The 18,807-nt window shown below is 39.1% G+C and overlaps 1 protein-coding gene across 1 annotated transcript in view; it reads right to left on the reverse strand.

Annotated features, from left to right (window-relative positions):
• The window catches only part of LOC142380346 (neural-cadherin), a 142,801-nt gene extending 128,922 nt beyond the window's left edge, over positions 1-13,879 (reverse strand). Inside the window, exon 1 of the mRNA XM_075466129.1 lies at positions 12,815-13,879. Within this exon, the coding sequence (XP_075322244.1) occupies positions 12,815-13,757 (943 nt within the window). The 5' untranslated portion in view covers positions 13,758-13,879. The remainder of the gene's footprint in view (positions 1-12,814) is intronic.
• Between the last annotated feature and the right edge of the window lie 4,928 nt (positions 13,880-18,807).

An 18,807-nucleotide genomic window follows, 5' to 3' on the forward strand; every position in this document is an offset into this window, starting at 1 on the left:
TTGTATTAGCTGCTGCCTATCTTGGCCAGGTCTCCCTTGAAAAAGAGGTTCTTAATCTCAATGGGATCTTCCTGGTTAAAAAAAGGTTATAATAAAAAACAATAAATAGGCATTCAGCCTGTAACTAGTTTTATTTGTATATTGTGATATAGAAACATGAGAAATATGAGAATGATCTACATTTACATTGGTTTATCTATCGTATTACAAACAAATGCTCACACATTGTGAGGATATCATTTAACCTGTGTGTGTCTCCTTCCTCCTTGGCCGCCTGCTGATAATAGCAATTCATAACAATAACTGTGTAATATAATTCCTTTCCACCACAATATTTTCAGAGACAGTTTCCGTATTTTGATAATCTTATACCACTGCTACTAGATGCTGACTGATTCACCAGCACATAAATTGGTGGCTTGTCAAAGATGTTCAGACATAAATGCTGTCTACTATATCATTAGTTAGAGACAGCAAAGAAAATGTAAGTTTGCACAAGTAAAGGAGGGTGGTGGTGGATTGCAGGGGAATTTCGGAGGATGGGGATCACCATTTTTCTCCTGTCTTCTGCTCCTGATCCCCTAAGGAGACGAGTTCAGAGCTGATAAGCTGCAGAGCAGGGAGTATACTTTTGAATCGGCACTGCGACCTTGGCTTGAAGCAAAGGAAGAGTGAACCGAGAGCGTCCCTTCATCTCTCCCTGTCCTTTTAACCCGACAGAGAAATGATCTCCCCTGGGGTCGACCACGAGGGGTGAGAGGAATGAGAGCCCAAGGGAGAGGAGGAAGAGGGGGACAAAGAGAGCAGGAGGAGCGTCATGGTGAAGATTGATGGACAGTCATGGGCTCTGGAGACGTTAAGGTTTTTAACGTGATTCTCCACGCAGTGGGGATCAGTGAAGGTCATAAACTGCTGCTGGATAAAACTGACAAATCACTGCTCTTAGAGCCACTAAGTTCGACAGTTCATCTTCATTCTTAAAAGTTTCTTTCGTCACTCATCTGCTGAGTGACCTCTGTCATCCTCAGCGCTTTAAAGACTTTTTTTGCTTAAATTAGGATATTTTGCTTTTGTCTTTGTCAAACTGCTGCTTCGGTAAAAATAATTGATCGCACATGATCTTATTTTGAACTGAAGAAAAAACTTGTTGCATTATTTAGGCATTTTACAGACTGATTTTACAGACTGATTTTACCTGATTAGCAATGTTAGTTAAACCACTTCCTTTGCTCCATTCCTTTGCTAGACTTGAAAAGAATGGGTGTTTTGTTTGATAGTCATTTCCCAGTTTAACCTTCTAATAGTCTGAATTTAGATAAGTTACTGTAATCAGTTTTGGATGTGTGTTGTGGTCCAATAACGTAAAGTCATTTTTCTATTCATACCCGAGGCTCTCTTGGAACTATGCGCTTTAAAGAGGTAAAAACAATAAAGCAAAACTGACAGGAGAAAATTACATGACCCTCAACCACATTTATGATCGATACAAGCGGTTAACAGGAGATTTTGATTTATGGTTCAGAAACATTTCACCACTCCACACTTCCTGTAATTTTAACCCTCGGGACGTACTGCAATGACACGACGAGCAGAGTGTTTCCTTTATTTAGACACTATAATTCTTAACAGTAGACTCTTTCTTAATTGAGTCCAAGCATCACAACAGTTCACTCATCACAGTCCTCGTGGTCACTGTGTGTTATCCTCACAGCTTCACTTCCACAGTAATGTGCACTTAGCTGTGCTGCATTTAGGGTGTAGTTTATGGTCCAGAGTCCCCATGACCTTATAACATGGAGCCATATATTCAGTAAATCCATACAACATTTCTGTCAGGCAGATACCTTCGATCCCACTATAGTAATATACAGAAGTTCGCTGTAATAAACTTTTAAAACTGATTGCTTTTAAGCAACATTTACATCTGTTTGTTGCTTTTATAAATCTTTACTAAAGAAACATCTTGTAACTAAATTCCCGAAGCAACGTGTCAGTGAAACTTCATGGCTCGCCAACTCCTTTATGGGCGAAGTCTACACCAAAGCTCGAGGTAAAGAAACTATTTTGTCTGACTTTGTCAGTTTTGACAATATGATGTTCAGTTATTTTAAGCTCAAGGTTTCATTCATTTCCTTAAGGCTTTTCACACCCCAGCATCCAGAGGAAAACATGACATGCAAACTGAAGCTCAACTTGGTATAACATCAAAGCCTTATGATATGTTGGGCAGATAGTTTTAGTCTTCTGTATACTGAACTGACACATTACACATGTTTATAGTAAAACTTACATGATACAGTTTTATTTAAATAGCATTAAATCACATTAGTCATCAGAGAAAAATCCTAAAAGTGCCTCTAAGCCAGCCGGTGGTGGTAAAAAAGAGCTGCCTTGTAACCACCAACAAAAGCACACAAGTCGCAATTTGTGGCATCTTTAACCTGAAGAGTCCAGTGCAGCACTATATCTTTTTTGGATGGAAGAAAAAGAAAAAAACATCCATGATTTCCATATTTAAACTATATGGCAGCCTGCTCTCCACCCTGCCAAAGGTCACATGTCACAAATAAGTTCTGAGCATCCATAAAATGACCTTTTACACTTTTGCATTTTTGTAGGATATTCAAAAATAAACACAGTTTCACATTATGTCAATCGAATTTACACACTGAATGAGAAGCATCAATGTCAGTGAAATTTCAGAACAGGTCCGATTTTCCGTGTTTTTTTGGGTTTTTTTTTGCACCACTCACTTTCATGTTAGCTGACACTATTTACTTTGTTTCCCAAAACCAAGCATTTTATGACGAAATAAAGAATAAAGGGTGATCGGATCACATAACTGTGTAACCAGCAGGGTATCAAACCATATCACTGAAAAATCAAAAATGCAAATGGATAATTTTGCAGCATTTTTATGAACTAGTGAAAGTTCATAAAGTTCAGATGGACCCAATATCTACTTTTTATCATGCCTCAGTGAGCGAATGAGAGGATAACAAAATCATGCTTGCCGCTTGATGCTTATATTTTGCCTTATATTGCTAATATATCTGCAACAAATGTTTTTGCATGCAAAAAATATGGGCTTTATGTGTAAAGGTCTTTACTGTTAAACACAGAAACTTCTTGTAATGTGTATTCAAAGGAGATGACCATGTTTTTGATGTTAATTCAAAGAAAAGAAAACATTACTTTAACCAGCTCCTCTGGAACGCAGACACACAGGGCCATGGTTGGGTGAAAGATGCACACATTGTAATTGTAAATTAAAACATACTTTTTTTTTAGAAATGCGATTGGCCATTGCTCAATTAGACTGAAATGTCAGAAATCCACACTTATTTTAAAATGATTCCTGGGCGATCAATGATTAGTCCATGAGGTGTCTGTCCAAAACCCCCATACATTTACAGACACACGAGGTGCTCCATCTACCTTTCCGGCCAACCATCCATCCTCGCTGTAAGAGAACAGCAGCAACAGGGTGTGATGGGGCACAATTAGCGAGAACATGTCAACACACAGACACGATGATGTGTAACAGCCCTAAGGGCTTGTGAGCTTGTGCGTGAGTTTGCATTGGGGGAGTGGGTTAACATGCAGAAAACAGATGTGCACCATCTCTCATATACATGTTAATAACACGCACTCGGAGATGAGGTCATTATTCATTTGAGTGCTTGTGTGCTTTCGTTGCCTTTGTGTTTGTAAGCCGACTGGAAACAAACACAAGCTTTTTTTGATGGATTTGTTATTTTATTCCGTTACTGAAGAAGTAAAGTTTGACTGCTGATTATTTTTCTCTTTGCCAAAATGCATCCCTCCATCTCATGGCACAGGGCAGGGGAAGAGGGAGGAGTATAAACACATCAGTGCAGGTCAGCAAAAAGAACAGCTCCATAAAACCAGAAAAAAAGACCTCTCTGTTTCATGCCTGCTACATAATTCCCTCTTACAAACTCCAAATAAATAAGTTCTGTCAGAATTATTGGGTGTTGAAGTCTTACTTTTCTTTCAGAAACACAACCAGTGGTTAAAATGATGAAGTAAAAAAAAGATCTGTTCAGCAGATGGTGAGTATCAAAAATTGTATTTGTACTCACAAGTTTAAATGTAATTGCTTCAAAAACTAACATTTAGCAACATTAAAAGAGGTAAAGTATGAAAAACTGGTGATGTAAAAGAACACTGACACATATAAGATGCTTTTGAATAATGGAAGTGCAAACTCAAACAGATTAAATCTCCATCAGAAGAAGAGATATTTTGAATAGGGAAGACAATCTGGCTTTCTCTGGAGGTAAGATGCACTGTATTTTGTTGCTTAAGTAGAAATTTCTGGTATCTATGCTTCCGTTCCTGTGCATGTATACTGGGACAATTTTCAAATGTTGCATTTTAATTAGTTCTGTCTTCATTTTGAAGGGAAAAAAAAGATTATTCTGCCAGATTCCTTTGGAGACCCAGACTGTCTCAAAAGTGAGCGACCCAGAGGAGGTTCTGTTATCTGGGTGAGAGGTGGAAGGGCTAAATGTCAGGAAAAGGGGGGTAGAGTACAAATAAGGAGAAGACAACTGGGAAATAATAAAAGAGATTGAAAAAGTCACACACACAGTAAACCAGAGTGTCACCAGAAATTGTGAAACAGGAACGTTTGTCCACACATCCAATACGCAATGGTCTTGAGTTACGTGAAGGGAACCAAAACTAATTATCATTAAACTCTGTAGAATGGGAAAATGCATAGTTTTCTAACCCAAAAACATAACCGTGCACTTTTAATTGTACATATTTTTGGACCCATCATTAGATTGCATTGCACACACAAACACAGATCTCCTGTGATATATCTGTTTGAGAGGTTAGTTAGGCGGGGATCGAGACAGTAAATAGGACTGTCCTCTGACATATGTCATTACTTAACACAGACTGTGATCTCTATAGATATAATACTTTCTGTATGTGTGTTGGATAGAAAGTTGAGTTGTACACTATGAAACAGACAGACTGTTAGTCTTTATGTGTAAGAATAACTGTGCAGATTTTAAGTGTATATACTGAGTGCCTAGAGAAAGAATTTATGTATGAGCATGGTTGCTTAATAACAGTCATGAGACCTTACTACACAATGTCAACAAGGTCTGCAAAACATATTTTTTCATTATCAAATTTAAATTTAATTACATTTTTCTGACTGTAAAATGTGCGAAAATTTGTACAAAAAAAAAAAATCCAACATCTTACTATAATGTGCCTATTTAAGGAGTTCAATAAAAGAGATTGAATTATATTCAGATAAATGTTTAAAATATTACTGGAGTAGCAAAAGACATGACATTTTCACACCAAAGCATGTTATGTATTGCTTATTGTTGCTTTGGGTGAGTTTATTGTTGTAGTCTGCATAGAATGACCTTGTCCTAGTTGTTGTTTGGTGAGCATTCTTGCCTGAGGACACTGCTGATTGGTTGTCAATAAGCTATTAGGACAACAGGGAGAAACAGAGACAATTGGGTAGAAGAGTAATGGAAAGCTATAGAGAGGGAACGAGGACAGGCAAGGGGAAATTAAAATAAACAATAGCCTTTAGCCTCTTTAGCATCCCCACAAGGCTGTAGATTTTATTACAGCCACAACAGTGTCATGATTTGATTTTTGCTTAGCCATGTCCTACAAGGTAAAATTGATGTGATGTAAAAGATGTTTTATATACTAACAACTTAACAGATGTGCAGCTGTCAAAAATACATTTCTTTCTGCAGATGGGCCATGATGAGAATTTACTCCTAGCTTGCACAATAAATGCTTAGCAAGTTTTGTTAGGCTATGGTAAAGGAGCTTGGTTCAGGCACAACAAAACTACCTTGAGTAGTACCTTGAAAGCAGATATCCAGACTGTATATTATTTGGGAATATGAGAATTTAAAATAGCTTTCAATTCAGAATACAATGTATAGAGAACTAAAATCTGCACTAAAACTGCATGATATCTAATGTTAACCAAAGTGCTCAAATAATCTATTTTATTAAAGCTAACAAATGTTTGCTAATTAAAAAGGTGATGCACAGAGCTTATCACAGCAAACTGTTTGTACCTTAAAAATGTCCTGAAATTGGTGTAACAGATAAGTACATTTTAGCTCGAACATGGCTAACAGCAATCAGGTTCAAGACTTTTTCCTAATCTGTCCAGATTTTTGGAGTTCTACAAAGTATTTGTAGAGTGCAAAACTGCTACATTTCCTTGACACAGTCCATTATTTTTATATGCATACTGCAGCTTTGTTGCCTTTTGAAAAGGTCATACCAGGCAGCTTCACAGTGTGTCCATAATAATTTATCCTGCAGCACTTTACACACATACACAGTGTCTCACTCACACGCACATACACACAAACACATGCTGTATGGCCATACAGTGTATGGCCATCTTCTTGAAGACATCTATTGACATAATCCATTCCCTAACTCCGCACCTTAACCATACCACCCACATGCCCAACCCCAACCTTAACATAAAGCCTAATTCTAAGCTTGACCCTGAAACCAAGTCCTCACCAAGAGGAGCTGCCAAAATGTTCTAATTCCTAAAATAGATGGTCTGACTCAAATTAGCTGCCATAAAGAAATAAAAATACAAATAAATAAAAAGCTGTTAACGTACAAGTATGCATGTATGGATGCACATACATATGTACACACACTGGGAAATACCAGCAAATAAACATGCATATTGAGGCAAGTATGATCAATGTATGTGACACAGACAAACACACAATCACTGTGAAGCTTAGCAGCCCCAAGGTTACACAATCCCATAGTGTTTGGTGTCACACAGACACACACATGCACACAAACATGTGGCGCTGTGGCAGGTTGCTGCAGGCCTTGGGCAAAATCCAGAAATAAATACAATAGAATGAACCAGAGGTTAAAAAAAACTAGCGTTTGTCACCACTGAGCTTCCAAGTTTAAAGAATCTGCACAAAAACCTGACTAAGAAGGACCATGTTTGCGTAATAATGTGCATCTGTGTGCATTTTTGTGGGTTTCACAGCAACGCACTTTCTGCTATAACAATTAAATTAACAGTTAACAACAGATGAACTGCTGTTTAATGAGGGAAGAGGCCCATTGGTGTGCAGGCAGATGTATTAATTGGAGCCAACAGGAAAGAATTTCTAATTTAAATATGCAAATAGATTCATTAATTACATTTGAGAGTGAAAAAAAAAACAGAAGCCCTGTGTTTGGTGAGGTTTGTCTGAATCACAGTCGTCAGTTTTCTGTCAGTAAGCTTTGCTGAATATCCATCTATTTCAAATGTGCAATGTTTCATGCATTAGTTTGCATCATTTGTCAGGGATCTAATGATATTTTGACTCTACTTCCAGTAGAGCTGCTTCCAGCTTCCATTGAGGAGTTGCTAAGCAAATCGAATAACCAAGAATCCCATTTAAAAAGCATCCACATGATTTGTTGCTATAAAGTAACAATTGGGAATGTATAATCACTAAAATAGTTGGTGACAGTTGGTTTTTGTAAAACTCGTCTTAAAACCCATTTTTATTCCCTGGCTTTTAACCCAGCATGAGATTCTGTTTCTGTTTCTGTTATTGTTTTTATTGTTTTAATAGTGTTATTGTTTATTACTGTTTTTACATTGTTCTTATGTTTTATGCCTTATACTTCGTGTTGTTATTCATGTACAGCACTTTGTTTCAGCCACAGCTGTTTTAAAGGGCTTTATAAATAAAGTTGAGTTGAGTTGAGTTGAGAAAAACAGTTGAAAATGTCTTGACTAAAAGAAATGCTCAAGAAGTCCAGCTTCTGCCACCATGACAAGTGCAACAATTCCATGTGCAATACATGACCGTATTTACCACTGACAACTGTATAATAAGAGTTATTTCTGAACATGCACTGTTGGTGTTAAAACAACCCTCAGTTTAAAAACCAGCTCCAATTAATACATCTGGAGAGAGCTGTGAATAAGCAGGTGAAGCTCAGCTGACAGGGCTATAAGTTGTCAAGCCTTTTTTGTTTTATGTTCTTATGTCTAACAAATAGTATCATACTAACCTCCTCTTTGGAGCTTTTGTTTAACCCAACTCACTTTATCTAAAGCAAAAAAGGTTTTGTGTTGAGTCGAGATGCTCACACTGTACAGGAGCGGCAGATTCTATCTGACACATGCTGTTCAGTTGTTAAGCGTTAGATATTGACTGGATTGTCATGAATGTTTAACTGGGAGATTCACACTCCTGAGACTAATCTATTGTGATTGACTAGTTAGTGTTACCCGAAAGACTCGTGGGTTGTTCATGTTGAAGGGGCCGACTGACAGCCTCGGTGTTACAGCACATTTTCTTTTGCAAAAAGTCCATTAACTAGACCGAATTCATGTTTCAGTTAACTTCTGCTACTCAGCTTTATGTTTCATACAATAGTTTAGACAAAGAAAGACGAAACAAAGGTTTAAATTGAGTTTGAATAAGTGTCATTCCAGTGAAATAGAGAAAGAGGTAAAACGAGATGGCTGTCGGTACTCTACCAAGTTGTCATAATCTCGAAATCCAGCTCTACACTGCAAAATTCACAGATCCCATTATGAACACCAGCATTACAATCAATCTATATTTTTGCTTGATTAAAACCAAAAAATATTTTTCTCCCTCTATTATTTAATTTGTATATAAATTATTCTGCCTGTGGAGGAAAAAACTCCCTTTCATTGCATCAACAAATCTGTTTGTGTCCACTTTATGATGTTTTGAAGCTCAGATACGGCCTTGGAGAGCTGTGGCCTGCTTTAACAAAATAAAGCCGTGTGAAGTTTGACATTAAAGAGATAGTTTGGTGTCTTTGAAGCAGGGTCATATGAGGCAGTTATGCATAGTCAGTGAAATATCTACAGTACAACGAGGTTAACACACCTCTAGTTTAAAGAGGCAAACAGGAGTATTAGAATGGAGCCTAATCAATGCACAGCTCTTGAACGGGGTCAGCAGCAAAACATATTTTAGCTTTCTAAAAATCAATATCAGCGAAAGTGTGCACGGTATGCAGAATATTTTCACTGCTTTAGCTTGACATTCGCAGCCTTTTTCTGGTGCAAAACAGAAGCTGTTACACGACTCCTTTGACCAAAACACAAATGTTAACCTGCAGAGCATGAGAGATGTTTTTGTAACAAAGGCTAGACCGACAATAATAGAGTACCACTTGTAATTACAGTATTTCTTAAATATATTGATTAAATGTGTGATTAACGTCCTTAAAGTCCTTCAGGGCTGGTTGTGTGTCTCAGTCTGACAAGTCAAAACATTTTGAAGTCATCGAAGCTGTTGGGTTAAACTTTCGATTGATCATCTTCCCCTTCACTAGAATTTAAACTGATCGATATAGTTTAATCAATGTATGTCTGTCTGGCTTTTTCACTTGTTTGGTCTAGGGACTGGTTGTTTTGGTGCCAATCACCATGCCGTGCACATGGATTCATACCTGAAGTTCAGGTAAAGGAAATCACTTTAGTCACCAAAGTCATGGCCTTCACACGTAAACAAGAGGACAAACAAGAGGGTGTGCACACCTTTAAATCTAAATTCAAGGATATAATATACTTAGTAGATTTGCTGCCATCTGCGGTGATGGACGAGATGCTGGAGAGTAAGACAGACCTGTGTGTGCAAATTAAGTGTCCGTGTGTACTGTGTGTCCACAATTTATTATACACAAGAGTGTGTGGATGTGCAAGGGCATGGAGGATGCTATGGAAGGGGTTTATTCCCATAAGAGCTTTGACTGTCATCTGTCAACATTCTGTATCCCTTTACAAAGACCCAAAAACATATGAATGTTTTTCAGTGGCAATAAACAACGAAAGGTTGAGCTGACTTACTGCAATTTAAACCACACAGAGAGCATCAGCTGAGTCGGCAGACCAAGGAGAGACCAATATGCTGCCTCCATCAGAGGATAGTTGCTGTTCAAACCTCATTCCCACAGATCAAAATCAGTGCCACAACCAACAAAAGGCAGACCGTCTAAATCAGCCGGCCAGTTTACAGCACGCTCAGCGCCGTGTCGACCAAATCACACGCTCTTCCTCTGCAGCCACAAACCAGAGCCGACCAGAGCTCCGCAGTCTGCTTTAACACAAACAAGGCTTCCTGTCCGAGGCTCTGGCTCTATTACAGACCGTGTGTTCAGACCTGGGAGAGCTCCAGGAGAGCAAACACAACTAATTTCTGCAAATAAACAGCCAACATGCAGTTTGGATTGACTGATTAGTTAAATCTAACTAGATCATCAAGTTGCCACCACCGTCGTCCAGATGTGAGGACTTTAGGCTATTGGTTCAATATTTACTTTGGGGTAGGGGAGTGGGTTGGGGGGTCACAACGGCGTCTGGATGTCGTTTGATTCTGTCAAACAGATCAGAGCTCCAAGACATGAACACATTTCAGACTGACAAAATGTAGACTGGCAGAACTGATTAATACTGTTCTCAAAGATTTCTTTGTTTAAATCACCTCACTGCACCAGGTGGGTTGGGTTTAACTGACTTTGAGTGGGTTGATTGTGACTGAAAATGACTTTCTTACAGCTGTGACTGAGTGAGTATAATCAAACATTAAAGGACTGTTTAATTAGAATTTTAATATGTATACTTTCTTTTCATCGTGGCATATTCATGTCATGCATTTCTTAAGTGATCTGTCTTTCATATTTCTGAGCGCATCCTCAATAAGCTGGGCCATACCAGGTTATGCAACTTGTATTTTCATTGAATTTGATCAAATGCATGTCAAATTAAAATGTTGCTCTTTGCCATTGATGTTAATTGCCTAATATATTTTTAAATACCAATTTAGGGATGTCAGAATCATGCCAGTTTTGTTGGTTAGTCATGATTGAAACGCAATGAACAATTCAATTAATATTTCCTCTTGTTTTATGCCACTGTTGATGAGTATTAGCACCTTTGACTGCCAGCTTTTGGTTTTAAGTCTAACAAATAGCCTCTTTCAAGTTACATGTCATTTGCCTTAAAACCAAAAATGCACACATAGCAAGGCTGGGGTCTTTATACCTTTGCAACAAAATCCATGGCATTAATATAAATCGAAGCTAGAAATAACGGGTGGTGGAAAATGGTTGAAAACACTGTGAAATCTGGACAGTTATATGACATTTGTTGGTTTCATCTAGATGCTTTTATATGAGTAAATGAAAACCGTGAAATGATTATGACACAGCTTGTCAAATTGGCAGTTAAAATTGTCTTATAGAGTGTACCGTTTGTGAGCCACTCGCAAGCAAATCTGTGATCAGAAAATGGAGATGGGTGCAGAAAATGCACAAGATCAGCTTAAGAAGACACCTCCCTAAATTGAACCTGGCAGACAGAGCTTACTCCATGCTAGTTTAAATTTTCATTTAAGCTGGACCACGCCAGCTAAGCAGTTTTTAAGCCACAACAATGAATGATTATAGTCAACAGTTACGCATATACAGTAAGACAAAAAGGTATATTACTAGAGGACAGACTTTACAGAGAAAGCCAAAGCTATCCATCCATCCAACAAGACAGTTCTAACAGTAATCCAGCTTTCACCAAAGAGATGGCAGATGACAAAAGGGTTTTCTGAAGGCTCTGACTCAACTCACTTTGTTGTTTAGGTTGAGTAACCTTCATCAATGCAAATGGGAAACTGCAGCACTACAAGAAGCCAAGTATGCAGAGCAAAAACAAAATTTGCTTTGCATACTTTTGTCAAATGCCTTTCAGCATCTGAATAATAAGCTTCAGTCAAGGCCTTCAGGAGAACTATCAGTCCTGAAAGGGAGGTGTGTGTGTGTTAACTGTGAAGGTAAAAACTGTGTGTGAAGTGTTTCGAGGTGTGTTTACTCTCTCTCTCTCACCTTATACACTAAACACTGTCAGTTCTGTTTGTCCTTTAACAACCTGCTGGCAACACACAGTCTGACTCCCTCGCAGACACAAACACACACACACACACACACACACACACACACACTTGGCAGTGTTGTGTAAAGTGTTGTAAGGAATGAATAAAACTGAAAAGTAGCCGGTGACGGTTGAGATTGATTCAAACTCTGTTGGAAAAAAGCCAGCACACAGGCGTGCACACAGCTGAATGAATGAACAACACCCAGACCTAAAAGGATTTTTTCTGAAATACACTTTAAATAGGAATCATTTCTGAAGTAAAAACTATATTAAAAAAAAATCTGCACAATAATGCTTTTGAGGGCAAAATCGCTGTTTTACATGTTGAAATCACCTTTGTGTAAACCTGTAAACTTCCATTGCATTGCTGACCTCTGACCTCTCAATATAAAACCTCCAGGTGAAATCTCTGGTTTTATTTTGTGATTATGTCTGAAACAACCATAAAAATCACAGCTTTGACAAAGTCAAATCAGTTTCCCTTTTCAACACCACGTGCAGTCCATTTGGTTCAGCCTGAGGGATCAAATCACGCTGTTATTGGACACATTTAAAAAAACAAACCAAAATATTACACACGTACAAACGCGTTGGATAGCCTTCCTGATGGTATGACGTAACTTTAACGGGTTATTAGATTAATGTTATTCTTCGGAGATCTGTAAACTATCCAAGTGAAATACAATTTTCACCTATTATCAGTAAAGTCTGAACATGATGCATCAACGGGACCGTTTTTTTGTTTGTTTGTCTGTTGTTGGCTTTTTTTTTTGTTTTGTTTTGTTTTTTTTACGTACGGCAAAAAAATAAAAAAAATAAAAACAACAGTCTTACCTCGGAGGTTCTGGATCTTTACCACCACCTCCGCGGGCTCTCGCAGACTGCGTGCCAGGTACAAGCGTCCAGAGTCCCTTTCGATCTGTACAGGCGAGTCAGCCTCCGACATCACCTCGAACCAACGCTGCTCGAACCTCAGGTCCGGCACCGTGAACACCAGGTCCCCGACTCTGACGTGGTCTGGGACGGTCACCGTGTAGGTCAGATCCTCGGACAGCGCGCGGGGCCTCCGCCGAGCTCTGCTGGACCGGCGGACGTTAACAAGCAGCAGCACCGGCTGACCTATCAGCGTTACATCTCCGCCGTCCTTCACATAAAGGCGCAGAGTTACCTGGCCGACACCCAGTAAGGATCCAACAAGTCTCACCTGTCCGGTTTGTGGAACCACGTGCAGCAAGTTAGACTTCGGCGATGCGTAAAAAGTTACGCGTCCGTTCCTCTCCGCGTCACCGTCCCTTGCGTCAAAGCTCGCTAGTTCGGTTCCAAGAGGTGTTAACTCGTCCACCTCAACCGTCTTGTTCCCGCCAGTGAACCTGGGTATATTGTCATTCCTGTCTGACACCTCGACCTGGACCACTGCTCGTTTGCTTTGACAGCGTGGCGGCAGTTCCACCATCAGCTTGTACATCGCTATAAACTCTCGGTCCAGAGCTTTAGAGGACACCAAACCCAGATGCTCTGGATGGTCCCGATGCCCACGGTGGTAAACGAGCCTAAAATCCGACGCATAATCCCCGTTCAGAATGGCATTGAAGTCCGCACCGGGGCAGCCTACGAAGGGTATCACGACTCCATCCACCGGCGTCCCAGCCTGAGAGTTCTCGGCTATTTGGCCGAAGTAGTGCGCTGGGTGCCTTTGCTGCGCTGAGACTTGAAGCAGCAGCAGCGGGAGCAGGTGGAGGGTGTGCAAGAGAACCGGTCCTGTTGCAGCTTTGGTCATGTTTCCATCAAACCTATATCAGTAGCAAAAGACAGCAAAGTGTTCGCAAGAGCCACAAGAACTGTCTCTGAAGCAGATCCAATTCAAAATGATTTTGATGATGAAAATAAGGATTTCTTTCCAGGAGAGGAAAAAAGTTACCTAAAGCAGTAAATCAAATAATCACATTTCCTAAATGATCTCCTAAAAATACTTAGAAAGCGCTAAATCAGTTACTAAATCAGTCACGAAAGGGGAAAGAGTCGGCTGGGTCTATCCAGTGCGCAAGAGGTCCTGGTAACACTATGATGCCGACAATGCTGTCTTACTGATTAATTCAATCAATACGGACTTTTACAGACAAATTAAAAGTATTTTCCTGTCTGATGTTCTTAGAAAAAAATGAATAGAAGTTGCTGTTAAAAAAAAAAATTATATTCAGATGTATATTTTCCTCAATTCAAATACTTCCCAGCATAGAAGATGCTGATGATTCGCGAAATTGTTCCACAGTGTTCGGAGCGACTCCACCGAAGGATAGATCAGACTAACAGCCACAGAGGCACACAACGGGGTCCATGTGGCTCCCTCACACCGCCCACTGGCCCGGAGGACAGAAACCAATCACAAAGCAGGAGCGGGCTGATTGACAGTCCGCGGGATCCGCCCACTGGAAGGCTGACTCCACTGATGGAGAGGAAAGACGAAAAGAAAAGGGTCTGTGGTTGACGTTAAAGCGTTTCCAGTCTTGACTCAGACCGCTTTTAAACCTGTTTCAATCACACTTAGGTCATTTACTCACTCAGGAATGGAATGAAGGTCAAACAATCCATCACAAATATGTAATGGTGCTTTCTACACTCCTATTCTCAAAATTAAACCCACTCAAAGGGAATTTCACTGCCCGCTTAACATTGAAGCTTTAAGCAGGAATGATTAATTATATCATAATTAATTCACATCAGTTAGTGGGTAAAGTAATCCATTCGTCATCCTATATGAAGCTATGGTGATGTCTTAAAACCTCCTTGTGTGAACAGTGAAAGATATGTGGCCCTTTCATGCTATTCTACATCGCTACGGTGAAGAACCTGCAGCCAGTTTTGACTAAATGACTGTGATTTCAAATGTCCACAATGTCATCTTTTTTTTAAATCAGTGGCAGTAGGTTGTATCTATCAGTAAAGTAGCAGCAAATAGCCACTGAGTTTAGATATAAGTTACAACAGCAGTGACACAATGTACCATTATCTGCACCATGCACCAGTAATGGGAAGGGATGTCTGTCAGCTAAACAGGAGTGGCATGACAGTTTTATTTGCCATCTCAAGTACAACACCAGCGAAATACAAGTAACCAGCAGTGACATGATGCTCAAACTTGGCATATACAATCCTCTTTGAAAGAGTGTCAGTGTCGAAATGCGGATTTCTTCTTATAGTAAAACACAACAGGATGTCTAATCCAAATGGAAATATAGGTTTGTCCTCTGTTGGGTTAATAAAATGTAAATAATTTCCCTCGTGTCTCGCAGTTGGGGATTACTGCTCAGAAGCATCCAGCCTGCCCTGTGGCTTCAACTATCTAGGGTTTTAAAGGCAGAAGTGACATGTAAGAGAATCATTGAGTAGCTGCCATGGCAATCATCTTTCACTCAGAGTGACAGCTACAGGTTTTATTTTTTATTTCTTTGTACCAGGCTATAAGCTTGTTTATTTTTGTAGTGAAGCAGTGCATTTTAACCTATGGAGATGGACTATCTTTTAGAGACAACCCCAAGTGGCCATTAGAGAAACTGCAGTTTTTGGCACTTTGGGTCGACCTCATTGTTCAGCCCAGGATGCTGCTGCTTGGTCATGAATCATCCTCACTGTCAGGGCATTGTCCTGGACTCAAATGCAGACACAAATTCAGGCAGGTGTAATGTAACTTTAAGGAACTTGATGGGGCGTAGCAGGTAAAAACAAGGTAAGACCAATGAAGAAAAATCCAAATGAGAATGAGACGAAAGAAACAAAGATGATGATGGAAAAAAAATCATGATCTGAAAAAAAATGACAAAAAGACACTGATTAGGACCTCCACGACAGTATTTTCTTAGTGAGTTTATTCTGCTGTTGTGAAAAAAAATGTCACCATCCATCCATCCCCATTGCAGAGATTACAGTTTGATAGATAAGTACCATGTGAATGACAGATTACCTTTGTTGTATTTACATTAGCAGTAGGTTTCAATTTGAAAAGTGTAAATGTAAATGAGACACATTTCAATTGGTCCGAAAAAAATAAGTTAGGGTTCGTGGTGTCACCAGATGGTTGAGGTATAGACCATGTTGTTAGGGGTTGTTTTTCCCTGTTACGCAGCAAGTCTTCTTCAAAACATGCAAAACCATCTCAAGTTAGCGTGTAAACTTTTGTGCCTCAGTAAAAACTTTTTAACTTACGTTCACATTTTAAAAACAACAATGCAAAATCTGCTAATAATAAACATAAATTTTAGTTTGAAGGTGAATGAAACAGCTTAAAAACAGCTGTAAAGTGTCATTTTGCCGGTCAGTTCACCCCGACCTCCTCCCTGTGGCGAATTTGATTTGGGACAACTCATCTTTTTGCTGGACTATTCTTCAAAATCGCATCTCATTCAGTCATCTCTAATGGCATCAAAACTTTTTTTGGAAGAAAAAAATTGCTTTTGCTCTCTGAGCAGCCTTTACTGTTCATTTATTTGTTTTTTTGAGAATTCCATAGCATACATCTAGAAAATTAATTTATCACTCTTTATCAAACAAATCTTTTACGTTCAGATAATATATCAAGTCTTCTATGTTTTCAATTTTGTGACTGATTTGAATCCAGTGGGCATTAAAGCCTTGCTTTAAAAGGTAGTTTACTTTTTTTGCCTGCAGAAATGACAGCAGCAAGCGGCAGTGTAATTTATCAGCGGGGATCTTTTCAATAACAGGGCAATTTGTTGAGATCAATATCTTTTTCTCTCTTAGTGCTTTGAAAATTGAAACTGACGTAAGGTCTCATTCTTCACAGACATTTTCCTCTCTGTTAGAAATCAAATCAAGTGCGTGTGCATTATTTAGAAAATCCTTCTGAAGTTTTTCGAAAATGAAAAATTGTCTGCATGTGTTTTCCTTTTTTGGTTACTTCATACTGTAAAAGCAAAATGGAAACCATCTCCGGGCTTTGATCAGACACTGGAGGAGGAGAGGAAGTCAGGATGAGGGGAGGAAATAAGGGAAAAGACGTGAAAGGAGAATGATACACGGAGTGAAAGGCATCACTGTAATATCTGAGCAGAAACCTTCAGTTTGCTCCCATCAGTGTTAAAACATTGAGGACAGTGTGAATTCATTCTGGAGACAGTTTTACACCAACTGATTTTTTTTTTTATCTAACTCTACTTCTTTCCAAGGGAGACAAAGCAAAACTATAAGAAAACCTGATTTAAAATGTTAGCATTTGAGAATATTACTTTATCTACATATTTTGCTATGAATATACCCTAAAGAATGTTATGTATCTTACTTCTGAGTAATGTGGCAATGGTTTTGGTGAATGGTCCAATTTATTTGTTTTTCTTCAACATTTATGTTCTTTGGAGCCTTTAATGAACACCATTTTATATTGATATTATATGTAAAAATATATAGACATTCATGAACTTAATCTTAGGAAGTGAGTCCATGAGTGACTCAAGGGTTTAGTCAACACTTGTTCAAAGCCTGAATAGTGTTGAGCTTCACCATGGAAACTAGAAAAGGGACAAAATGCAGACAACAGTGAAGCTGATGGAGGTTCTATTGTTGTTAAACCTGAGCTGTGATCATTGTCAGAGGGAAATAAGAAGGAGGCTACTCGTGTCAGACCTGAAATGAAACAACTCCATTTTATGATTGTTCAGTTTAACATACAAACAACTTTTTCCTCAAGGTCACTGTATCAGCAACATTTTTGCTTCTGCAGTTTAACCTCAGGTCTCAGCAGCACATGTAGCCATGATCCGCTGCTTCAGGCTTCAGTCTGTTCTTGTTGATTTGTCTAAGTAGCCTCACATGCACTCAGGCGACATGTTGGCTGCAGTCTCCAATCAATCGGTCATGCTTCTTCAAGCCTTCCATCAGGAAGCCTTCAAAGGACTCAGAGCTGGAAAAAGCTGTCACCACCTCTCTGTGCAGAGCAGGAGAAGATGGGGGAACTGTTAACCGTGAGCTAAAAAACGTTGTGACTGACTTCATCAGGGTGACTGCATGGAAAAAAATATGTGATTTTTCCTGTACAATGTCTTCAAATTGTGGATAAAACATCACAACAGCCTGTGAGTTTAGAAATGACTGATGAAATGTGTCTCAGCAGCAAAATCCCCCTTACACCTGTGTTAACATTAGTTTTAGCTGATTGGATTGTAGCCGTTTAGCACCAAATCCCCATAAAATTTTTCACTCATCCAAATGAGCTTTAAAGAAGAACAAGCAGGTGTGGCACACAAAGCTGAGGATCATTTAGTGGACAACACAAATGATGTCATTCCAGCAGCCTGCGTGTGAAATAAATAAGAAAAGTGCTTACTCATGTTCATGTCCCCTTAAATATATATATTTCCCATTTAAAAAAATGCCCTTACTTGCAACTGTCCTCATCTATAAAGGTTACGACTTTACAAAAATGTTCTTGCTTTCTAAAAATGCCTCCACCTTTTTTTAAATTCATAAAAAACTTTATACTGAGTCGACGTTTCTTACTTTCTTGTTTCCGCTGCTGCAAGATTGGCCAAAATTCTAACAAAAGTCATCAAGTTCACAAGCCTGTAAACATTGAACATCACCGGTCTGCTCCCATGGGCCTCTGCTTCACAATGACAGCCCTGATGATGGATCGAACCCAGTAAAATTGTTACTTTGACTTTTAACAAATGTCACTGAAATCAAGGAATTCACAAAAGGACACGTTCTTTCACTGAGGTAATTTCACTGAGGGACATTACTGGAAACCGTATAATATTCACCCCTAATGTCTTATTGCAGACCGCGGCTCGGTTACACTCGCTGATGATGTATGTTTT

Source organism: Odontesthes bonariensis, chromosome 5 (genome assembly GCF_027942865.1).
Source record: "Odontesthes bonariensis isolate fOdoBon6 chromosome 5, fOdoBon6.hap1, whole genome shotgun sequence".
In the NCBI taxonomy this organism is placed as follows: Eukaryota; Metazoa; Chordata; class Actinopteri; order Atheriniformes; family Atherinopsidae; genus Odontesthes; species Odontesthes bonariensis.